At 39.8% G+C, this 25,627-nt stretch overlaps 1 protein-coding gene across 4 annotated transcripts in view; it reads left to right on the top strand.

The window, feature by feature from the left end:
- Positions 1 to 3,257: 3,257 nt before the first annotated feature.
- Positions 3,258 to 25,627, top strand: part of KBTBD12 (kelch repeat and BTB domain containing 12) — a 72,736-nt gene continuing 50,366 nt past the window's right edge. For 2 of the 4 annotated variants that reach the window (XM_019797977.2, XM_019797978.2), the window contains exons 1-4: positions 3,258 to 3,413; positions 11,658 to 12,867; positions 15,431 to 15,701; positions 17,808 to 17,958. In XM_019797977.2, coding sequence (XP_019653536.1) covers positions 11,798 to 12,867; positions 15,431 to 15,701; positions 17,808 to 17,958 — 1,492 coding nt within the window. In that variant the 5' untranslated portion in view covers positions 3,258 to 3,413; positions 11,658 to 11,797. Of the gene's footprint in view, positions 3,414 to 5,096; positions 5,335 to 11,657; positions 12,868 to 15,430; positions 15,702 to 17,807; positions 17,959 to 25,627 lie in introns of those variants that run through there. The other 2 variants (XM_019797979.2, XM_034658874.1) reach the window with 2 other exon arrangements.

Raw genomic sequence — 25,627 nt, 5'->3', positions numbered from 1 at the left:
TCCCCAGAGTTGCATCCAAGTTCTGGGGGGTAGGGGTGTCTAACCAACACTGGAGCCAGGCCAAGGGGTGTGCCTTCGCATGCTCAGTGTCCATCATCTGTCTGCATTGATCCACGAGAGGTCCACTGCCCCTAGGTCCTTGGTCTTGCAAGAGTCTCCACGTACCTCATGGGCCTCTCTGGTTCAGTGGCTCTCTCCACCACTGGGGCCCCAGGAGGATACGCAAGCCTCTAGAATGGCTACCTGAAACCCTCGCTGGCCAAGAAGCTATGGAGTCATTGCCTCTCTTTGGGTTCTGGCTGCCAAACCTCCCCACACTTAGTCTGGCTGAACAGGGCATGGGTCTTCTTTATTACGTCTCCTCCAGAGACCTCCCTGTTTCTCAGTTGGGGAAAGGGTATGGGAGGAAGGTGCGTTACTGTAATCTAGGTTTCCTCCCAAATGTATTACACATGCCAAAAATTCATTTCTTTCTTGGAAGAGCCGAGCCTTCTGAAATCAGAAGAGAGCATTTCTTCCATTCCCCACCTGCCAGGTTTTTTGAGGTCCTGATTCCTCCACCCCCCAAACCCAGAGGCAATGAGCCTGGAGCACTTTCAACTTTGAAATGGCATAGAGAAGCAAAGCATCATAAGGAAATATATGATGAAGGAAGAAGGGTGGGAAGAAACAGAAAATATTTCAAAAATATCACTCCACAAACAAGAAGATACAGCAGAAGAACCACAGCAGGAGAGTAAGAATGAAGACCAAGAAAAGAAAGCTGATACCACTCGTGTATGCATTTGTCATCCTGTGGCAGGCTGTTTTTTGGGGGAGGTTGTTGAATTAAGTTTGAAATGATCAGGTTGGTTATTCATTTTTTCACTTATAAGCCTGGTTTTCCCTAATCAAGGAACTGCCCAAGCCAAGTATTGGACAATAGTTCAAGATAGGAACCAGTGTCAGGAATAGTAATTCGGATGTGTGTACTTTTCCTTTAAAAGGTGGAGGTCATGGGGCAGGAGCAGATATGTGGGGAGAAAAGTGACTTCTCCATCAAGGAAAAGCTGCCCAGAGGCAACTCAAAATCAAAGGGAGCCAGGCACAGGGTAGATTAGCTTCAAGGCACTGGAAGGAGGAATAATTAAAACAAAATGGCAAAATATACCCGAAGGAATACAGGAGAAGCAACTCAACATTGTAAGAAAGTGAAGGCTAAAAAATGAAGCAGTAAGTCACTTCTGAGTAAAGCACATGTTCATATATAATCTATTCAAAAAGCACGTTCCCTAAAACAAGTTTTTGGAACATCAGTATATTTGATAATATTAATCCTTCTTTAATCATCGGCAAATCATCTGAGAATCAGCAAAAATCCCAGAGAGGCCAGCTTCCAATTTAGCCTCTCCACCCACAGGAAGCCCTAGCTCCTGACACCATGTTTCACTTCCTCTAGAAATGAACGAGGGGAAAGAAAGTAGCCACATGGGAAATCAAACAGAGTCTTCAGAGCAAACGGAGAAAGGTTCATTAGCTTAGCACAACCATCTTGTAAACAAAACCAGAAGCAGGAATAGAATCAGGTGTCAAAAGACCTAAATGGGGCTCACAGATCAGGAGATGTTTGTGGGAAAGGGAAATGGGAGTTTCATCAAACAACTCGAATATGTACATATAAACATAAACGCACGCAAGGACTGACAGGAGCTTCTAAAATGCTTTAAGGAATTGCAGTTACCAAAATGAAATGTGTTTTGTTTTAAACATGGTATGTGTGTAAATGCATACACACATGCATGTCCACGAGAGCACACACAATGGAAAATAAGCCGGACATATATGGACAACGTTCTACTTGTACGAGGCCCCTGAAATAAGCAAATTCGTAGAGACAGAAAGTGGAATAGAGGTCTCCGGGCGCTGGCAGGAGAGGGGAAGCAGGAGAGCAAAGGGAGTAATGGGGAATTTAATGGGTACAGAATTGCTGTTTCGGAAACTTTTTTTCTTTCTGATGATGAAATTCTGGAAATGGTTAGTGGGGATGGCAGCACAACACTGTGAATGCATTTAATGCCACTGAATTAGACACTTAAAAATGGTTAAAATTGTATATATTTGGTAAATGTAAGTTTTGTGTATATTTAACCACAATTTAAATTTTTAAAAGAAAGAAAGAAGAAAGAAAGAAAGAAAGAAAGAAAGAAAGAAAGAAAGAAAGAAAGATCAGTACCAGTGCAATCTGGGAAAGACTCAACTCTGTTTCCAAAGGCTTTGAAGATGGAGGAAAGGGCAATGAGCTGCAGACAGAATGAGTAGAGTTAATAGAAGCTGGAAAGGCAAGGAAGCAGATTCTCCCCAAGGGCCTCCCCCCCCCCAAAAAAAAAGAAAGTGCAGCCCTGCAGACACTTTGCTTTTACCCCAGCAAACCCCATTTTGGAGGTCTGACCTCCAGAATATAAGAAATAAATTCGCGTAAGATAACAATTTTGTGTTACCACAAATTTGTTTTATTTTAAACCATATGACCTAATAGTACCGCCTTATCCACACAGCAGATATTGTTACACTTCCCTCCAGAGAACATTCCTCCTCCCTGCACCACCCCAAACCTGGGCATAACTAATCAGTCTTTTCTCAGGCTTCTAGGGGATCTCCCACTTGAGGCCGAAGGTCATGGGGCTGCTGGTTTTTCCAGGCAGACTTGCCAGCGATAGCAAATAAAAATACAAACCCCAAAAGAAGCAACCACAAGCACCCACATTCCATTAAATGTGAATTGACCATGCAATATTTGGGACTTAAAAACTGTTAGTCGTTTATCTGAAATTCATAGTTAACTGGGCATTTCATCTAGCAGCCCAGTTCCCTGGCCACATTCAGGGAGCCCACACATACTGGGTTCTGGTCGTTTGCATTTTTTAAAAAGATTAAGCGGATAGCTGTGTCATTTATAGAAATCCGATTTCCAGAATCTCTAAACTATGTCCTCGCCCACTCCCGGCGGACGTTCAGCCGCCCTGGCACGCGGGCCGGCGGGAAGACTGGCGCAGGCGCAGAGCCGCCCGCGGGCCTGCAGGTTGCCCATTGCCGTCGAGGAGCCGCTCGGACGATACGCGCAGGCGCAGAGCGGCCCGATCCCCGGCTCCCGGGACGCCGAGGGCGAGCACCTGTCACTTCAGAGGAGCTGCCAGCGCCCTCCCTCCCCCAACGCAGGGCGCGGCCCTCGGTCCCCTGCGCTCCCGGCGCCGTCTATTTATATCGCTGGGCCTCACAGGCCCATATTGGGCAGTGCCGGCCGGTCAAGCCCGCTAGCTGCCCCGCCCCGGCCAGCCTGGCCCCGTCAGCGCGGCCACAGGGCCAGGTCGCGGCGCCATCGCTGCGACCTCTGCGGAGCCAGTGGGGCCGAGCCTCAAGCCGGGGGTCAGCAGCTTGTAAGTAACGGTGACAGAAAAAACGCGGGCCCCCATCGAGGTCCTTGTCTTAGCTCCAGGGCCAGGCCAATGGAGAAAGGTCGAGGAGGACCGGAGCTGGGGGCAGCCTCCCAACCCTTGGCACTTGCGGGGCCCACTGCGCTTCCCTCCCGCGGTCATGCGGCCGGCTCCTGCCTTCACAGCTCAGCCGAGCAGTCGAGCAGTCGCTTCCTTCTCCAGACCAGTTTTGCTCAGCCAGGAGTCTCTTCCCTCTTTAACACGGCAGTATTCACTGTCCTACCATTATTTATCTACCCTAACGTTTGCCTCCCTCACTAGACTGTAAGCTCCATAAAGGTAGGGACCCTTCTGTCTTTCCCTTCCTGGCCTTCTGCCTGGGGCCTGGAATAGTGCCTGGCACTTTAAAAAACTTCACTAAGCATCGAAAGCAGCCCCAGGCAACTCTCTTAACTTTAAAGCCAGGAATATAATTGCCCTGCTCTTCCCCCCCGCCACGTGATTCTTAAGAGGAGCTAATGAGCTACTGCATAACGCATATTAAAGCACTCTGAAAAGTATAAAGCGCCCTGAGAATGCAAAACAGTGCGAACTCCTCAAAGGAAAGCAAAAAGGAAACTTATCTTACTTAGCTTTATCACTTGCAGGCCTGGCCATTATTAAGCACCTAGTGTGTGGGATGGATTATTGCTATTAAGTGAATCAGGTGTTTTTCCATGCTCATGGGAGACTCAAAGTGCATTTAAGGTAATGTGGGTATTCTGAGCCATTTTCTACCAGTGTCTGTGCAAGGTTGTGATACTGAAGCAAAATAAGGTGTGGGGATGGAATGGTGAAAACCAGAGGTCTCAAATAAGTGGCTGTAGGGTAACTAAAGTGGGGGGGAAGCAACAGTGTGAGAAGAATTATAAATGAGGACTGACACTAAGGATAATGGGGGCTGGGGAAAGGAGAGTAGATGTGCCATCTGAGAGGTGACAACTGTCTACTCAGGTCATGCACACTGTTGTCACCATGGGAGTTAAGACTCCACTGTTGCCATATCTTTCATTTTTTTCAGTAGATGTTACAATGTGGCAGTTTCGCATGTTGACAACTACTTTGCAGAAAAAAAAAAGTCTGTGAGCAGCCAATTTGCTATCTTTGGCTTCAGTTCTCTAAAAATTGGGGCCGAATTCCTGAGAGCACGCAGTAACTGGGAATTAATTTTGAAAGTAGAAGTGAGAAGTGGGTGTCACAGTGCATCAAGGAAACCAAGTTAAGGATTCTGGGTGATTTGCTTGACTTAGACAAAACATTAGCAACTTGAGGGGCACCTGGGTGGCTCAGTCGTTAAGCGTCTGCCTTCGGCTCAGGGCGTGATCCTGGAGTCCTGGAATCGAGCCCCACATCAGGCTCCTCTGCTGGGAGCCTGCTTCTTCCTCTCCCACTCCCCCTGCTTGTGTTCCCTTTCTTGCTGGCTGTCTCTGTCAAATGAATAAATAAAATCTTCAAAAAAAAAAAATTAGCAACTTGAAGAATCAAGCACAACTTTTAAATGTAGAAAAGCATCTTCGAGATAATGGTTTATTAACATGAATAAAACAAGAAGGAAAAAAAGGTGAATGAACTTGTAATTTAGGACTAAGCAAAACATTTAGTTGCACAGACCTTATTGAGCAGCCCTAACGCAGAAGGCATCATCACTAACATGTTAAGAGTACGGAAATGACTAAAACATGAGCCCCCTACCATCTATGTGCTCATCATTGAAAGGGGAGGCAGGCAGATGCAGCAGTCACTATGTTCAAGGTACAAGCAAGGAAGGCGCAGAGAAGGCTTCACAGGGCAAGTGATGTCTGAGTTTGGAATTTGGAAGAGCCACTTGTATTTTTTCAGGTGGAAGGGGGAGAAGGATATTCCAGACAGAACAACGTGTGTAAAGGTAACGTATGCATTAGAATTGTTAGTGGTTCGGTACTCCTAAAAGACTGAAAAGTGTAAGGAAGGAGAACCAGGAGATGAGGCAAGGACGGTGGGGAGATGGCCGGATTGTGAAGGGCCTCGTGATGTTTGTAGGAGGGATGGTGTTGGTGAAGATAGGCTCAGGATACATTTTTTTAATCTTTATTATTGAAGTACATGTGACATATGATGTTAGCAGTTTCAGGTGTACTGAATGCACACAACATAGCGATGGGACAATTTCAGACATTATGCAGTGCTCACCACGGTAAGTACCGTTCTCCAGTTGTATCCCCTCCTTCCGCACTTCCTCAAGGCAACCCTGTCCCGAATTTGATGTTTTTTATAATTACCCTTCATTTCTTTATATTCCACCACAGTTGTTTGTATCCTTAAAGAATATATAATTTTTAAGGCTTTATTGTTTTTTATAGATTTTATTTTTTATTTGACAGCGTGCGTGAGCACAAGTAGGCAGACAGGTAGGGAGAGGGAGAAGCCGACTCCTGGCTGAGCAGAGAGCCCAACTCAGGGCTCGATCCCAGGACCCTGGGATCATGACCTGAGCCAAAGGCAGACACTTAACTAACTGACTGAGCCACCCAGGCGCCCCTAAAAATTTTTTTTAAGATTTTTTTTTAGAGAGAGAGACAGTGCACACGTGAACAGGGTGAAGGGCAGAGGGGAGAGAATCTCAAGCAGACTTGCCACTGAGCACAGAGCCCACGATAGGGCTCCATCTCAGGACCCTGAGATCATGACCTGAGCCAAAATCAAGAGTTAAATGCTTCACTGACTGAGCCACCCAGGCGACCGTCATGTTTTATTTTGATGTAGTTCCAAACTCACAGTTCTAAGAATGGTATAAAAAACTCCTATATACGCTTTCCTGGATTTACCAGTTGTTTCTATTTATTCTGTCAGAATATATTGTCTATATTTACCCTATTAGAACATAATGATTTTAAACATGAGATCAATGGTTTGTAGCATCTCTTCTACAGTCTTTTGCACACGTTATGACGTTTGTGAAATTCATGTTGATACCTGCAGCTCCAGTTCATTTTTTGTTTGTGCTGTGCAGTGTTCTCTTGAGTGAATATCCTCTGGTTGACCTGTTCTCATGTTAATCAATATTTAGGTTATTTCCAAATTTTTGCTATTTCAAGCATTGCTACTATGAATTTAAACTACTTTTAACTTCAACAAAACATGGAAGCAAGCTCATGTATCATTCGTTATGTAGAAAAAGTCGCAACTTTAAAGATAATATAAAGATTATAATATTAAACATGATAAAAGCAAATCCTTGGCAGCTTAAATTAACATTTTTATGCCACATTAAAATTTGTAGCAGTCCATCTCTCAAAACTAAACATACTGGACATGGGTATAACTGCATTTTGGATTTGCAAAGTAATTAGGCTTTATTCTTGTGATTTGTATTTATCTTGCTACTCATTTTTTCTCTATTATTATGGGTACTATTAATATGAATGCACCAGTTCAGTCTTCTATAAATTGGAGCGGAGAATAACTTCCCATTGATATCTTTGAGAACATTTATACAGTTTTGTTTTGCTGATGAGAGGAGAATGCCCTCTCTGCCCTCATTATAAGAAAAAGTTGCTGTCAGCTCTCTTTTATCTATGAGCTGTGTCTGTACCCACAAGCAGTTTGTATATGGACCCAAACATTATTATTAGAAAATTATTTATATAGGTGTATCCTGCTTCAGCAGTACGAAGCAGATTTTCCTAAGCAAATGATGTACACCCATGGCCTTATTTAATTCTCCCAAGTATTCTTAAACAATTCTCAAAGCTAATGTCAAGTGAGGAAACTGAACGAGGCTAAGAAACTTGCTCGTGTTATTAGATAGTAGATCAAGGATTCAAACCCAGGCCTCGGTGACCCAGCCAAAGCCCGAGTTTCTAGCCTCCGAGCTGCACTCTGATACACCACTGTAAAATAACAATGATTTCCATTTATGGAGCACTTGGATGCCAAGAACTGACTTAACTCCTTTTATATACATTTTCCCCATTTCACAGATGACCAAACCAACGTTTAGAAAGGTTAAGTCATTTTGGGATTATAGCAAGTAAGTGGCTAAACTGAGATGCAAACCTGGGACTCTGTCCCTTCAAAGACCCCATCTGCAATGCTAGTATCTTCTCTGCCCCTTATAGATACAGGACACAATGCTGAGAATGTCTTTAAAGTGTGGTGGTGCATTTAACTGCCTGGGTATTTTTCAGGATTTCCATCAGTAAATTCCTTTGGTCCATAAATCCATAGAAATTTCGAGTAGCTTTCAGGAGGTATATTAAAGGCAAGTGGAAAGAGGGGATACTTAACAAATACATACGCCCATCTAAAAAATTCATAAATGTTTCTTCAGAATGTTGGAAACAGTTATTTCTGTTTTAAAAGCATTTGTCGTTGTTGTTGTTGAAGTCAATATTTGGGGCAGACAGGCTGCATCCAAATAAAGTATTTGTTTGAGAAATTGATTTATATTTGAGAAACTTGCGACAACCAGATGATCTTTCTGAATCTTTTTGAATCAAAACTCTTCAGCTGGGCTTAAGCAGAGAAGCGGAGGTTAGGAACCCAGATGGTATATTTTCCTACTCAGGATCTAGAAAGTGGATTTATTTATAACAATAGAGCAAGAGTGGTTGACCTGTGGCCTGTTTTTATATAGCCCGTAAGCTAAGAATGGATTTTATCATTCTAAATAGCTTTTAAAAATTAAAAGAATACTGTTTCATGACACATGAAAATATATGAAATTCAAGTTTCCATAGCCCTAAAACATTTCATTGGCACATAGCCATGCTCATTTGTTTATGTATTATTTATGCCTGCTTTTGCATTACAACAGCAGAGTTGAGTTGTTAGGACAGAGACCCTAGAGCCTACAAAGCCTGAAATATTTACTCTCTGGCCCTACTTTGCCCACACTTGCACAAGAGTGAATGGTTGAGAGTACAGACTTTGGAGTCAGATAGAACCGGGTTCAAAACTCAGTTCCTGCACCTGTAAAATGTTGTGGCCATTTAATGAGAAAAGGTAAACTGAGAAGAGTGACTTAGTGTATATTGCCTTCTATCAAGAAGAAATGAAGGGGCACCTGGGTAGCTCAGTTGGTTAAGCATCCAACTCTTGGTTTTGGCTCAGGTCATGACCTCAGGGTTGGGAGATCAAAGCCTCGTGTTAGCTCTGCATTGAGTGCAGACTCTGCCTGAGATTCTTTCCCCCTCTCTCTCCCTCCCTTTCTGCTTCTCCCTGTCACACTCTCTCTGTCTCTCCCCCTCCCTCAAATAAAATTTTAAAAAAAAGGAAATGAAGATAACTAGAAGTTTCTATGGTTCTTTTACGTGACAATATACTGATAGAAGACATAAGAATATAGGAAAAGTGGAATTTTACAAAATATATAATTGCAATTACCTTAGACCATCTTTTCTCAACCTTTTTGCATATGTCACTTTATACCAGTAAGGACTCTTGAGTGTTGGTTACAGCAATCCCAATTCAAACTTGCTTAAACAGTAAAGGAAATGGTTTGTCACTGAAAACTGAAAAATACAGATAGAAAGCGTCTTTCAAACCCACTGCTCTAGGTTCTCTGCCATCTTCCCTGTATTAGCTGTGTTCTCATGCTGGCTTATGGGGACATGGCTGTAGCAGTTCCCGACTTCTCATCTACAGAACACGTGGACACCCCTAGCCATTGAACCCAAGACCTGAGCTTCACTCTCATTAAGCCCATCTCCGGTCTCACACCCGTCCCTGAACCAGTCACAGTGGTCCTACCCCATCCACTCCAACAGAAGACAGGTTGGATTCTGGGGGAAACCCAGTATTGTCCACTGTAAAGTTGTTTATAAGGCGCTACTATATTTATAAAGAAAAGGAACACATGTTGTACTAGTTATTCCACTTTTAACTTCTTTTTGAAACTAATGCTGCCTGTGTTTTTATTAAGATAGTCCTATGCCACAAGGTTCAACAAGATGGTTGGATTTTGTCTTAAAGATACAAAATCCTGAGGTGCCTGGGTGGCTCAGCTGGTGAAGCATCTGCCTTTGGCTCAGGTCATGACCCCAGGATCCTCGGATCGAGCCCCACGTCGGGCTCCCTGCTCAGTGGGGAGTCTGCTTCTCTCTCTCTCCCTCTGCCTCTATACCCTGCTGGTGTGCTCTCTCTCTCTCTCTCTCTCTCTCACTCAAATAAATAAATATAATCTTTAAAAACAAAGATATAAAATCCTAGGATTGTGGTCAAAACATGTGAGTCCCCAGCATCTCATTTCTTTTTTTTTTCTTTTTTTTTTTAAAAGATTTTATTTATTTATTCGACAGAGATAGAGACAGCCAGCGAGAGAGTGAACACAAGCAGGGGGAGTGGGAGAGGAAGAAGCAGGCTCATAGTGGAGGAGCCTGATGTGGGGCTCGATCCCATAACGCCAGGATCACGCCCTGAGCCGAAGGCAGACGCTTAACTGCCCTGCCACCCAGGCGCCCCCCCCCCCAGCATCTCATTTCTTACTAGCAGCATCAAGGTCAACACTTTAGGAACTAATGAGTCTGGACTGCCTGCATTGTATTGGATCTGGTGATCCTATCTGGAAACTGCTCTTGGCTTTCTAGCACTGACATCAATACCCTCTAAGTGATTCTTAGGTATCAGTATAAATGGAATAGGAGAAACTTGTTAATATTTATCTCCTTATAAGGAGACTTTTCTGGTTTTCAGCTCAAAGTAACAGCTGCCATCTACAAAGTTGATTGACGTGTTTCTGTACAAAGAGGCCCACATAATAGGATTTGGGCCACTCATAATGTGTTGTAGGGGAGCTCAGAAATATAATGACCTCTTAATTACCCATAATTGGATTCTCTTTGTAAAAATGTAAAACAAAAGAAAGTAAAAAACAAAGGTTCACTTTTCACCTGCAAGGCCTCACAAAGGAAGTCTTAAGCTTTTACTGAGATAAAGCTGAGGCATTAATGCTGGAAAATCTGGCAAGGAGAATTTTATTCCTACTTCAGTTACACAGATTCTTAGATCAGCTAGTTGTTTTCATCCCACACACTGCAGCACATCGGTGTTTAGGTCTTATAGTTGCCGTTATATATTTAAACATTCCTATCCTGCTTAACACTGGTTTCCTGAAATGAACTTCAATTCAACACTGAAAAAAGTGCCATTTCTCATTGAGACACAGTGAGAATTGAGATGGAGAAGTCTCGCTGAGATCTCTAATCTTGATAGGACTACAGAAATGTAGAAACTGTAGAAGCTTTACAGCTGACAAATTGTGCTTTCATAGGACTGAGATGATCACCTCTCTTCCTCTCTTAACTCCAGGACTGATTTTTTTACCATTGCTCATTCTTACTGCGTGCAACTTCTAGCCAAGTAAGAACTAGACAGGGTGGCAAGGCCTGGAGATGTGTTCCTCGACGTGAAGGTTGCTGACTCTAGGAATTCTTCTTTAAATCCAAACAGCTAATTCGCTCCCTTGAAACACCATTTCCATTCCCCTGGGCAAGGTGAAGACAGGCAACTAGCTCAAAGAGATTTCTGACTAGACCAGTGCTTTTTAAGGGAAGAAGTGAGTCCATCTCCACCACTGTGAAGTAAGGAACAAAGACAAGCCGAACAAGGAGTGGGGATAGAGAAACGGGATGGCTTTTGTGCACTTTCTAAGTTTAGGATGATTTAGCTGTAAGTTTAAAGTCTTGTGAATTCTCAGATCAGCAGACATTTGGCTGTGCTTTCCAAAGCACTGTTTTGAATTACTTGCCCCATAGGAAAAGTTTGAGCAGAATTTTAATGGGCTTTTTTTCTCAGCCATCCTGTGTGGTTCTGGGGCCATTATAACATTTGAGTGTGGTTTTTGTTTTTTGTTTTTTGGCAGGTGCACATGACATTTTCAGTGATCCATCTCCTCCGCGGGCAGGTTTCCTAATGCCCCTGCCCCCTGGCCTGCAGGCAGCCGTATTTGGGAACTGCAAATGCAGTTGCAAAATGGACCATCTTACCACTTCTCTCTTCATTCACCTTGGGAGGGAGGCCTTCCCAGCCCTCCTAGAAAAAATCTCTGCTGCTGCTGAGGTTAATGTTGTTATAGTTGATAATTTACTGTTTATACCATCACTGACATTATTTCTAGATACAAAAGTAGTTGTCTTAAGCTACTGCATTTGAAGTGAAAAACACTTATTTATAAATAGTTCTTATTACTAATGCTGCATATTTAAATCACAGAGAATTGTTTTCTTACAGGAAACCGGATTCTTATCTTTCCCTCAGGAGTGTTCCAGCACATCTCTGTTGCTTTGTGAGTAATCAGACATGCAAATAGCCCCCCAAGAATCCAGCTACATTTGAAGAAGACGTACGTGGAAACACTGGAAAAGTGTATCATGGAGTGCAAGGCTGAGGGAAAAGAAAAATACCAACATAGTTTGAATTTACTGAATCAAGTTAGGAACATGAAAGAATTAGCAGAAATGATTGATGTCATACTCATAGCAGAAGGGGAGAAATTTCCTTGCCACAGGCTGGTCCTGGCTGCATTTAGTCCTTATTTCAAAGCTATGTTCACCTGTGGACTACTCGAATGTACTCAAAAGGAAGTCATACTTTACGACATCACAGCAGAAAGCGTGTCCGTGATATTGAATTACATGTACAATGCGGCTTTAGAGATCAATAACGCCAACGTGCAGACCGTAGCGATGGCTGCCTATTTCATGCAGATGGAAGAAATCTTTAGTGTGTGTCAAAAATATATGATGGACCATATGGACGCCTCGAACTGTGTAGGTATCTATTATTTTGCAAAGCAGATTGGAGCTGAAGATTTATCTGATCAGTCGAAGAAATATTTGTATCAGCACTTTGCTGAGGTGAGCTTGCATGAAGAAATATTAGAAGTCGAAGCACACCAATTTCTTACACTTATTAAATCAGATGACCTTAACATATCCAGGGAGGAGAGCATTCTGGACCTAGTCCTGAGATGGGTAAATCATAACCAAGAATTGCGCACAGGGCATCTTGTGGAGCTTTTGAAGCAAGTCAGATTGGAACTTATAAATCCTTCTTTTTTAAGACAAGCCCTAAAAAGGAACACGATGCTTCTGTGTGACGCAGCTTGCATTGATATAATTCAGAACGCGTTCAAAGCCATCAAGACACCCCAGCAGCACTCTCTGAATCTTCGCTATGGCATGGAGACGACTAGTCTTCTGCTTTGCATTGGCAACAATTCTTCAGGAATCAGGTCAAGACATAGGAACTATGGGGATGCCAGTTTTTGTTACGATCCCACTTCACGGAAGACCTATTTTGTCTCGTCCCCCAAGTATGGAGAGGGCTTGGGAACCGTGTGTGCTGGTGTGGTCATGGAAAACAACACCATCATTGTGGCTGGAGAAGCAAGTGCCTCTAAACTCTCTAGACAAAAGAGCAAGAATGTTGAAATCTATAGGTTTGTATCTCACAAATATTTGTAAATTGTTTTTAATGATCTGGCTCTGGCATTAGCAGCGGTAGAAGAAAGTACTCCTGAAGGAGTGATCATCTCTTCAATGATGTGTAGTCAAAATTACACTGTAATTACATATTTTACATATATAGAAGATTTGTGATGAAATCACACACATTTTAAAATTATTTTCTCTCCTTTTATTTGTTAAGAGGAAACAGCTGGATTTCCATAAGTTAAATGTATATATGTTATGATTCCATTGTACAATTTAATGCTTGGCTTTCATTATTGATTCATATGAAAGAATGTAATTGCTTAGTTACAAGTTTTGAAGAGCTTAAGACAACTTTTAACAAGAAGAAATTTGTTAGTACGGATTCCTTTTAACTGATTTTTTTAGTTCATAATTCAGAGTAGTAAATAATTTTTTTCTCAACCGAAAATTACCAATTATCTGTTGGTTTTCATTCTGTATCCTTACTTTGTAGGTCTTTCCTAAACCTCCGATAGCATAAAATGTTTGTGGCCTAAGAATGCGTCAAGCCCTAGAATCGTTGGAGAAAGGAGTGTCTGCTAAGAAGCAGCACGTCCTGTAGGTCTCCTGTGTGAGGACTATACATCCGTTTGCTGTTTCTTCAGCAAGCATTCAGTGAGCATTCAGGGCTATTATTTCAGTTCCTATCCCTTTTATCTTTGCTGGATGCTCTTCAACTTGCCTCTACTCTCTATGGTTCATAGATTTCTATGCAGATATATTTCTTCTTGACTTAGGAAGTAGACCTGTACTCTAGTAGGCCATTTCTTTTATAAAAAAGATGTGCCTTTCCGTGTCCTTTAACCCGCTCTCAGACTTGGGTGTGCACACAGCTGAGGAGCTAAGTGTTGTCTTTACACTGTCGACCTCTGTGAATGTTGAACCACTTTTGTCACTATTTCCTTTTAATGTCATGTCCATTTTTCTTAATAACATGTTTTATAGCTTTATCTGGGCATTTTCTCTCCCCATTTTCAGTTCAAAGTGTTAAAAATCAGATTAGCAAGCTTGCCCTGCAAACATGTATTTCCTAGTTCATGGGATGTATTTCATTCTTGGCCTATTTTCTTAAACCATGTCTCAGAAAGCCAAAAACCCATGTTTTAGTTCTTTTGATATACTCACTCACCAGCTTTACTTCGCTATCCCCCACACTTGACACCTTAATTCTCCTTCCTCTTCTAAAATCCAGTACAATTAAAAGTAGTGGTGAAAATATCAGTTGTGATTCTAGGGACTGGTTTCCTAGTAGATTACACAAAAGACGATGACTGGGTTTGTTGAGTTTCTGCATTCAGTTTGTGACATGCCTCCAGGAAAGAAGCATTGTCTTCCAACTTCCATGTCAAGCCCGAAGCAAGGAGTTCTGTCTAGGCAAGAATGTGAGAGTTGGTTCAGAACAACTGGGCAAAACTCCTATAATCTGATTTACTGTCAAATGTTTGATACAAAGTAAGTAGCATACTTGAAACTGTACTGTATTCTGTACTTTAAAACTGTACTGTGTATAGAACATTCATAATTTCTTCATTTCGTTCTACACAGAACAACTTTTTTTTCTTATTTTCCATATTTTCCTGGTTTTGTTTTTGTTTTGAATTCCAGAATATATTCTGGATTTTCTGGGACAGCTCTAATTTCACATCCCACTGTCCTCATAAGTACTTTTGTTCTTCTTAGACTGTGTGTCCCAAATCATGATTGGAGAAAACAGACTTACCATTATCAAGAGGCAAGACAAAGTATACCCCCAAAATTGTGTATTTAGTGACTACATAATGCCCCCCCACACACACTATCAATTAATGTCTTGGACTCTAGGAGGTATTGAAAGACCGTATATCCTGGTGTCCCTACCTCCCAAAACCCTTCTCAGACTGACATATTTTTTTCATGGAAGAAATTACTGAAATTATCATACCCAGAGCATTAAAATAGATGTTAAATGTAGTAGACACCTACACATGCTCCTGACTCTGTTCTAAGCCAATTAGAACTACAAGAACAATCCTTAAAATTCTACATAACCTACCTTGTCCCATTAGAAATCTCTGAACTGACGTATTTTGAGATTCTCTACTGGAAAGCTGATTGCTTTAAAGTAGTATTAAAGTGAGACTTCTAGTCCACAGAATAAGACTTTTTGTATTTTTCTTCATTTTTACTTTTCCTCTTTTATAGTAAAATTACAAATGTCTTGCTGCAAGATTTCCTATTTGTTCTTGATTTTCTTTCCCAGAATTGGGAAATGAAAGCTAGTCCTGGATAATCCATACTTTGTCAATATACTTTCTAAAATTCTGCAGAGAGATGTGTTTAATTATTTCCATGTACATTATAGTTTGTTCACCAATCCTTGCCAAGAAAAAGAAGCACAAACCTGTATTACTATCTTATATTAATGTTTCTTCCTCCCCAATTAGAGGAACCAAATTGTGTCATTTCTAGATGGAAAAGAAACAAGTGTGTTTCTTGGGTGAGTTATTTTCCACTTAACACTAATCCTGGGTTCTCTCTCTTAATTTGCAGGTATCACGATAGAGGAAACCAGTTTTGGGAAAAGTTATGCACCGCTGAATTTCGAGAGCTCTATGCTCTGGGCAGTGTACATAATGACCTCTATGTAATAGGAGGACAGATGAAAGTTAAAAACCAGTATCTCATTACAAACTGTGTGGATAAGTACTCTATAGAACGGGACAATTGGAGAAGGGTGTCTCCCCTTCCACTGCAGTTGGCATGTCATGCCGTAGTAACCGTGAATAATAAACTTTACGTGATCGGAGGCTGGACCCCTCAGGTTACTAAATTTCCGGTATACCTAATTGGCATGGCTGTGCTACGTCTGGCCGCTGTGTTGAAAAATATTGTAGCTTTTGAACACTAAAAGAGCATGACTTACATCTTGGTAAAATGCCTTTTATTTTATAGAATATTAAACTTAAGATTGTGAAGTGTTAAAGCAGTTTGGGAGAATGAATCTTAAAGTGTGTTATTCATAGACAACTTCACTCAGTATTCATGCTATGCTCTTTATAATCCTTCCCATTCTTGCTAATTATGAAAGATGCTTATGCTGAGAAATTATCTGTAGGGAGCATCTAAGTAAGAGGCAGAGACACTGGATCCTCATCCCACTTCTGTCTGCTTCATAGTTGCTTGAGCTGAGGCAAGTAACGCTTAGTCTTTTCCAAATTTGAAGTTCTTACTCTACGTGGGAAACCAGAATATTCAATGATGGCACAGTCATTTCCACAAAAGTGTATTGTGATTTTAAACATTTTATGGCTTTGTTGGGCACCAGAGGCTAGAGAAATCAGGATACCATTTGCATGGAAGGCCTGCGAAGAGATAGCAAGCCAAGAATTCAAAGTCAGTGGAGCATGACTGCAATGGCCCTTCCTCTTCTCTCTGGGTGTCCCTCCCGGTGCCTTGACCTGTCGTGTTAGTAGTAGGCCAGCTGCCTTCTGCCCTGGCCTGCCAGTTTGTTCTCATAAGATGAATCTTACTAGCTCATTGTCCATCCCCATGACAAAAAGTAAACTTATTTTTGCCTGTATGCTTTCTTGTTTTGGAAATTTGCTTCATGATAAAACTGATGCTTCTTGCATTCATTTCATAAGCTTGGATTTTGCCATTTATAGCATATCATACCTGTTTTTAAACCTTAAACATCACATTTAATACGTTTTGAGATGTGTCCTGTGTATCAAAAAGTAGTACAGATTTAATCACAGCTAGTAGCGGAAACCTGACCAATTATTTGTAATTAAGCATTTTCAGAGCTGTCCATTACTTAGTTAATTTTGCATGAATAAGCTCCAAAGACAATATGGAAGCTTTTCTTTGGTTTTCTTGCCACTAAAATAAAGATCAAATACTTAAAAATTAGAAGGAAAGTTAAAACTATAAAGTCAATATGTATTACTGTATAATGTCTTTGAACAAATGACACATGGATATTTATTGCAAAACAAAAGTTTTTGCTGGTCCCTACCTAATACAATACATTAAATTGCAAAATAACCTGGGGTTGTGATTGCATCATAGTGATCATAATCTCTGGTGTATTTAAAGTAATTACATTAATTACACCTTTCGTAAGTATGGCAATTATTTCTGTGTCAAACACCTGCATCCAAAACAAAAGATACTTAGAAAGCATCCTTAGACTAAAGTCATAGAAGTTCTTGATACACTGAAGACAAAAAAACACTGCTTCGCCTGAAGTTTATGATTAGGGGAAGCCAGATTCATGTGTGTAAGAATAAACAGTTCAATTTTACTGTCTCTAGTCATTAAAAATGTGTATAAATAAAATAAATACATAAAAATAACTGCAAATAATGTATATTAATCCATCAATCTTGAAGATGAAGTTCAGACCATTCCCATATAGGTCATAATTAAAGTATAAAAATACTCTCATTACTAAAACACTATAATGTTTTCTTAATTTTGTTCCATTTGGATCAGAAAAATATAAAGAAAAATGCCTTATGAATTATTAAAGTTAGTTTCTCACAAATATCATTAAACTCTACCACTATAAAGTTTGCTGAGATAAAATTGCACTTTAAATACTGTTCAAGAAAGTTGGGTTTCATTTTTAAGCTCTGCAGTTGCTTCATTTTTTTAAAAAGTGCTGTCTTGTCTCCTTGCTCAGATCACAGATTGTTTGCTAGTAGCCGACCCCCTAGCTCCATTATTACAGAATATGAATTCCTCTGATGTTGACAGTAGACTCATCACCCCAAGTCAGGGGGTCTGGTGTGTTTGTGGGCATGAGTCTCAACAGCTAACTCCTGTCCTTCTCCTTGGCTGTCTGCTTGGCTTAATTGCATTCACGTACTCACAGAGATTTCCGAGTGCTATGTTATTATATCGGCTGTCATATTTCACACAGATGGATCTCCCTGATGAAGAACCAGATCGACTAAGCAACAGACTGTTGCAGTATGACCCCAGCCAGGATCGATGGATGGAGCGGGCACCCATGAAGTTCTCTAAGTACCGATTCAGTACAGCCGTAGTCAACAGTGAGATTTATGTTTTGGGTAAGAAGAAGCAGATCCTTAAAAGAGTATAACTACTTTTATTTTTCTCAGTAGTTTGCCTCAGTAAAAATGACATATTCTCCCTTCCTCTTGCATCCCAGTTCAGATGTATCTGTAACTAGCCAAAAATGTTCTTTTGTTTCTTGTTTTTCTAGAGCACGGTCAGATAAGATTAAATGGAAGTCCATTGACTTATTGAAAGCAAAATTATTTGTATGGAATTTTCAAATCCCTTGGAATTCAAGAACAGTAGTGATACATCTTTCTATATAGTATCAAGCAGAATATTTTGAAATGGGAATAAGCCTTTGGCCACCTTTAGTTGATGAAGTGTGGGTTTTGGCAAGCAACTGTGATTATCTGTGCTAATAGTGTAAGCCAACATAGGTAAGACACAGACTTTGCCAATCTTCTTCATTTTCTCTCACCCACCAAACTTCTGCAGAGGTGTTATCAAATAATTCTCATCTGCATGTATTTTTTTTCTTATTTCTTAAATACGTGTGGTCTTATACTAACCAGTAGGAATTGGTGAAAGATTGGTTCATTTCCACTAAAGTGGATAAAAATTCTAGGACATCTCCTATGCTTCCCTTATCCTTCTTCACTTCTTTTTTTCCCCCCTCTTTTATTAAGTCCTTTGCTCTTATAAGCACATTCAATCACCTCCCCTCTCTCTCCCGCTGTCCCTTTCCTATGTGGGAAAGGGTGAGACTGGGACAAGGAGGCTGGCCAGCTGGTAAACTGATAAGTATTCCAGTATTCTTTACTTCATTCCATGCACATTGATGACTAACTGGCAAAAACATAGGGAAGGTGATGGGTACCAAAAAGATGGAAAAGAAAAAACATGAAATATGGGCTAAGAGCAAACCAAGCATTCGAATAGAGCTTTTTTTTTTTTTTTTTTTTTTTTTTTTTTTTTGCTAAAGGGAAGCCATTATCTCTTGGCTGCCTGCACAGCATGAAGCAAAATAATTAATGCACTCAAATATTAATAGTTTTATAATTTTAAGAACATTATGCAACATAATTTATGACTACCTCAGTTATGAGACTCGTAATTATAATTGAGTTTTTCCTCTGGAAATATATTTGTTACTTGGTTATAACCATATGCTGTGTCATAGGCCCAGAAGAGACAATATCTAAACCAGGATAGATTGCCTAGGATAGATGTATAACTCCAGGGAAGGAAGTGCTGGTCTCCTAATTATATTTAAGTTGGAGGTAGTCAAAAGTGAGATAAAAGTGATTTATCAACTGAACAAAAATGAGATTTCTGCCTAATGTGGAGCCACAACTAGGCTAGATGTGGGATAAAAATGTAGTGTTTTGTTTGGGGTCTTTTTTTTTTTTGTAAGTTATATGGGGAAAGGCACCTTAGGGACAGCCTTTGGAGCTCACCCTTGTTGGCATGAACAAATGTCCACTGGATGAATGAGGTAGATGTCCAAGGACCCATAAGATCTGGGTAGGTGACAGAGAAGAGTACTCCCAGGAAGGGAGATGGTACAGAGTGGCAGGGAAGAAGACAAGGAGAAAGCTCAAGCAGAGGCTTGGAGGTGAGAATGAAGGTAGTAAGAATAGAGAATTAAAGGAGAGTGAGTAAATGAACCCACCAGGTGCAGGGAGCTGCAGGAGACAGAGTTTACAGGTAAACTGGGAGCCAGGTTACAAAGGACTACAGTGGAGAACCAAGAGAATAATAGTAAGTACTGAGGAACGATGCGGAAGCAACACGATTAAAGAATGTTTGGGAAGTATTGGGGAGGTGAGGATTAAAGAACAGATCAAAGGAGGAGAGACTGGAAATGAAGAGACCAGTCAGGAAGGCTTTTGTAGTAGCTTAGAATCTAGTTTCTGGATATTCACAACTGAGGACTGGATTCATAATCACTCAAATAAATGTCACCCATCTTGTAAGATTCAATCTAAAAGAGACCACATTCCCAACGTTTGCTACTTAATTCCCAAATATATCTGGAAGCTTTGAAATGAAATGAAGTTCAGTTGTTCAGGTATTTTTGTGGTAGCCTTAGTTCAGATTTCGTTGTTCACTATATGCGTAATTGGAATTTGGGCAGATACCATATAGAACCCTAAAACCTCTTCAGTTTCAATGGTTGACAAAGGAATGTTACAGTCATTTGTTAGTTGTCTTAGCAAAAGCCCTGTCTGCTTTTGGGAATCAATGGGTGCCCCACTGTGATGCGGGTCACTGCCAATTATTATAATAACCCCTCTCCCTGATACCTGTAATAGGTTTAATTTCTTCCTATCTCCTAGTTACTCTAGAGGCTACCCCAAAATAACAGCCTCTGAAATCTCCTTTACCATGGAGGCAGTGTGGCAAAGTGGGGAAGATACCAGTTTTGGAGTTTAGATTTGGATTGAGAGCCTGGCTCCATCATGTACTACCTGCATGTCCTTGGTCTAATAAATCTTTTTTTGGCTAATATTAAAATTGGAATGCCTACCTCTAAGAGTTATGAGATAAAACAAGGTTGTTAAATCCCTACAATGTAAGTGTTCAGACATTATTATAACTACTGTTTTTTGAGCCCTTTGTGTTACAGACACTTTGTTGAATTCTTTGCATAAAGAAATTCATTTAATGGTCATAAAAAAACTTGACAAAGTATTAATTCTTTGTATAGCAGACTAGTTATCTAGACTAATCCTCCCACTGAAAATACCAAAACAAAAAACTGTTGGGAAAACATTTTTAAAATTTTTCTGAAGAGCTTCTAAGATCTGTTATGGCAGTAGGAACTTAGCAGGCCAAAAGCTAAGTGAAAGCAGGAGGCTTCCAGCTATGAAGAAGTGAATGAGTTGACATCCTCTCCCCAAAAAGCAACTATAAAACCAGACAGATTTTTCAAAAACAACCATTTCAGGTCTCTAGAAACCAACCAAAACCAATAAATTGAGAAGAGCTTAGCTTTTCAAAACTGCTGAACTTGAGGTAAGTCATCAGGCAGTCCTTGGCATTCTTTCCTGAGCTGCCACAGTTCCCTAGCCCAGTTGACCCAGCATGGGAATTCTAGCAGAGTGGGCTGGCTGTGAAAACCAGCATCTTTGTTTGCCAGAGGGGGCTGACATGTTGGGAGTGAAGGGTGGGAAACCCGCACTCACAGTGATAAATAGGAAAAGCCCGCATCTCTAACCTAACCTTTTAGTCCTGCTGGGATAGCAGCAGATAGGAGAATTAGCCAGAAATTGAATAGGGACCTTCCAGGAAAATCCTGGATATGGAGTCCTAGAGAGGACTTAATAAATTCTCCACACGTCCCTGGAGACTAGGGAAGCTGCACAGACATGGAGCCCATAAGAGGATATGAGCTCTTCACACATTCCTGGGTAACTGGGAGTCTGAGCACTTGTACAGAGATCTGAGAAGGCCAGGCAGGAGGTACAAGTCATGGTAGACTTGAAAACTGCCTGAGCTTTGAATGTGCTCCCAACCTACACACAGACCCGCCAAGCAGGGCTGGGGCCTTACCAGTGTTTGAGCACGATTAGTCTTGACTAGACATGAGCCATGAAGAAATAAGAGCAACCCTTACGCTTTAAAAAAAAGAGAGAGAGAGAATTTTTAAAAATGGAGCAGAGACCGAAGCAAACCACAGGAGAGGCATATTAAATCTAAGCAAATCACTTAAAAACAACAACAACAATAACAAAAGAGAAAAAAATACCCTGGGGGAAAAGTAAAATTTAAAGTTGCTACAATATATTATTTTAAATGTCTAGTTACCAACAAAAATTTACATACAAAGGAAAATAAATAGGGAAGGGTAACCCATGCTGGGGCAGGGGCAGGGAAGCATTCAATAAAACCTGTCTCTCAGGGGCTCCAGATGTTGGATTTAGCAGGCATAGACTTCAAAGTAGCTATTAAACATATGTTCATAGAATGAACAAAAATCATTTTTAAAGAATTAAAGGAAAATAAAATGACAGTGACTCCCCAATGATATCAGGAAAGAAATAGAAATTATCTAAAAGAATCAAATTTAAATTCTGACATTAAAGTATAATAACCCAAAGGAAAAATGTACTAAGTGGGCTCAAAGACAGATTTGAGCTGTCGGAAGAAAGAATCCATGAACTTGAAATAGATCAATGGAAATTATTAATCTGAAGAAGAGGGGGGGGAAATTGGAGAAAAATTAGCAAAGCCTCAGAGACAATATGAAATATCATCGAGTCTACCAACCTAGGTATAATTCCCAAAAGAAGACAGAAAGGAACAGAATTTTTTTTTCAAATAATAATGATCAAAAACTTCTTAAACCTGATGGAAAAAACTTTAATCTACATCTCCAAGAAGGTCATCAAACTCCAAGTAAGATAAATGCACAGAGATCCTCACCTAAACACATTGTAGACTAATCATTGAAACACATCATAGACAAAATATTGTTAAAAGCAGTAAGAAAAAATGACATCATACAGAGGGGAACAATGATATGCTCAATAGGTGACATCCTCAGAAATAGTGGATGTGAGAAGGCACTGGAATAATATATTCAAAGTACTGCAAGGAAAATACTCAACCACGAATGTTTCTGTGTCCATCTTCTATGTTCAGCAAAACTATCCTTTTAAAATGAAAGTGCAGGAAAGACATTCTCAGATAAAGACTGAGATAATTTGTGGCTAGCAGACTTATAAGAAATACTAAAGGAATACTAAAGAAATATTGAAATCCTTCAGATTAAAAAGAAATATATGAGAATAACTCTAATCCAAAGGACGAAATGAAAAGCACAGGAAATGACATATAGGTAAATATAAAACGCTTTATACATATTCTATTTTTTCATCTCTTAATTTCTTTAAATGATATAAGAGCAGATAAAACAATAATTATGGAACCATACTGTTGGATTTATTACATATGTAGATATAGTACATATAACAATATCAGAATTGGAGAGGAACAAGAGATATATTGGAACCGTGTTGCTATATTTTAATGAAATTAAGTCAGTATTAACCTGAGGTAGATTGTGATAAAGTTAACACTCATATTAGAATTTCTAAAGCAACTAGTAAAAAAATTTCAAATAGTTTAAAAATCAAAAGAATTAAAATGTACACTTAGAAAATGATCAAAAAGAATGATTTCACAACATTTGCAGCAACACAGACGGGACTGGAGGAGATAATGCTAAGCGAAATAAGTCAAGCAGAGAAAGACAATTATCATATGGTTTCACTCATTTATGGAACATAAGAAGGAGGTAGATTGATGGGAAAAGAAAGGGAAGAATGAAGGGGGGTAAACAGAAGGGGGAATGAACCATGAGAGACTATGGACTCTGGGAAACAAACTGAGGGCTTCGGGGGGGGGCGGGGGAATGGGCTAGGCCAGTGATGGGTATTAAGGAGGGCACAGATTGCATGGTGCACTGGGTGTTATACGCAAGTAATGATTCATGGAACTTTACATTAAAAACTAGGGATGTACTGTATGGTGACTAACATAATAAATTATTACTAGAAAAAAGAAAATGATAACGCAAAAGAAGGCAGTGAAGGAGGAACAGGAACAAAAATGATATGAGACAGAAAACAAATAGCAATATAGCTGTTGTAAAAGCAACTATATAAAAAATCACATTAAATGGGAATGGACCAAATGCTTCTATCAAAAGGCGGAGATTTCAGACTCAATAAGAAAATAAAACCAGGGGCGCCTGGGTGGCACAGTGGTTGGGCGTCTGCCTTCGGCTCAGGGCGTGATCCCGGTGTTGTGGGATCAAGCCCCACATCAGGCTCCTCCGCTATGAGCCTGTCTTCCTCTCCCACTCCCCCTGCTTGTGTTCCCTCTCTCACTGGCTGTCTCTCTCTCTGTCAAATAAATAAATAAAATCTTTAAAAAAAAAAAAAAGAAAAAACCAAGTACACATTGTCTATAAGACACACTCTTTATATTCAAATACATAAAGAAGTTGAAAGTTTTATTATTTTATAGAAAAAGACCTACCATGCAAACAGTAACTTTAACAGAATTGCAGATGGTATATCATTATCATACAAAATCAACTTTAAGAAGTATTGCTACAAAGAAATTTTCTTATAATAAAATGATCAATACACCAGGAATATATATATAATCAATTATAAATGTGTCACACCTAACAACAGAGCTCTAAAATACATGAGGCAAAAACTAAAATGAGAACTAGAAAATCACCATTGGAGATTTGTATCCCACCTTCAATAACTGATTGAATATCCTGACAGAAAATAAGCAAAATTATAAAGACTTGAACAACACTATCGACCAACTTAACCTACCTGACGTTTATAGTACACACCTATAATAGTGAAAAACACGTCCTTTTCAAGTGTACATGGAACATTCTCCAGGCTTAATCATATGCCAGGTCATAAAACAAGTCTCAATAGATTTTTAAAAAATTGTTTTAAAGATTTTATTTAGTCGTTTGAGAGAGAGAGAGCACAAGTTGGGGGAGAGGGAGAAGGAGAAGCAGGGAGCCTAATGCAGGGCTTGATCCCAGGATCCGGGGATCATGACCTGAGCCAAAGGCATACATCCAACTGACTGAGCCACCCAGGTGCCCCTCAATAGATTTTTTTAAATTGATGTTACTCAAAGTAAATAACTGACCATAAAATAATTAAATTATAAATCAAAGAAAAAGGAAATCCTCAAATATATGGAAATTAAACAGCATATTTCTAAAACTTTGGGTAAAAAAACCACAAAGGAAATAAAATATTTAAATTGAATGAAAACCAAAGGTGTATATCCCTCATGACCATAGATTGAAAACTCTTTAAGAAACACTTAGAAAATTGAATCTAGCAACATAAAAAATGATTATTTATTATAAAAATCCTTAAGAAACAATAAGCAAACTGAATCCAGCAACATAAAAAATGATTATCTGCCATAGCCAAGTGGGATTTAGTCCAGAAATGCAGGAATGCAAGGTTGGTTCAGTATCCAAAGCTCAATATAATACACCATATTAACAAAGGACAAAAACCAAATGATCACCTCAATAGATGTAGAAAAAACATGTGACAAAATTCAACCCCCATTCTTGATAAAATTCTCAACAATTTAGGAATAGAAGGGAATTTCCTCAACTTGTTAAAAGGTGTCTATGAATTTCCTCAACTTGTTTAAAGGTGTCTATGAAAAAAACTACAGCTAACACGATACTTAGTGGTGATCTTTCTACCTATGATCAGGAATAGGAAAAGATTCCTGCTCTTGCTCTTCCTATTCAACATTGAACCAGAAGTTCCAACCCTTGCAAAAAGGCAAGAAAAAGAAGTTAAAGTTATACAGATTAGAAAGGAAGAATTAAAAAGTCCTTATTCACAGATTATATATTCTTATTTGTGGAAAATCCTAATGAAGCTACAAAAAGTAAAAAATAAATAAAAAGAAAGACTACTAGAGCTAATAATTAATTTTAGCCAAGCTCACATGCTAAAGAGATCACAGGATATGAGATCGGTATACAAAAAATAATTGTGTTTCTATGTGCTAGTAACGAACATTCCAAAAATGAAATTGAGAAAATAATTCTATTTCCAATAGTATCAAAAAGAAGAAGAGGGGCACCCGGGTGACTCAGTTAAGCCTCCAAGTCTTGATCTCAGCTCAGGTCTTTATCTC

This window comes from Ailuropoda melanoleuca, chromosome 4 (genome assembly GCF_002007445.2).
Source record: "Ailuropoda melanoleuca isolate Jingjing chromosome 4, ASM200744v2, whole genome shotgun sequence".
Lineage (NCBI taxonomy): Eukaryota > Metazoa > Chordata > Mammalia > Carnivora > Ursidae > Ailuropoda > Ailuropoda melanoleuca.
This window is presented reverse-complemented; position numbering and strand designations above follow the sequence as displayed.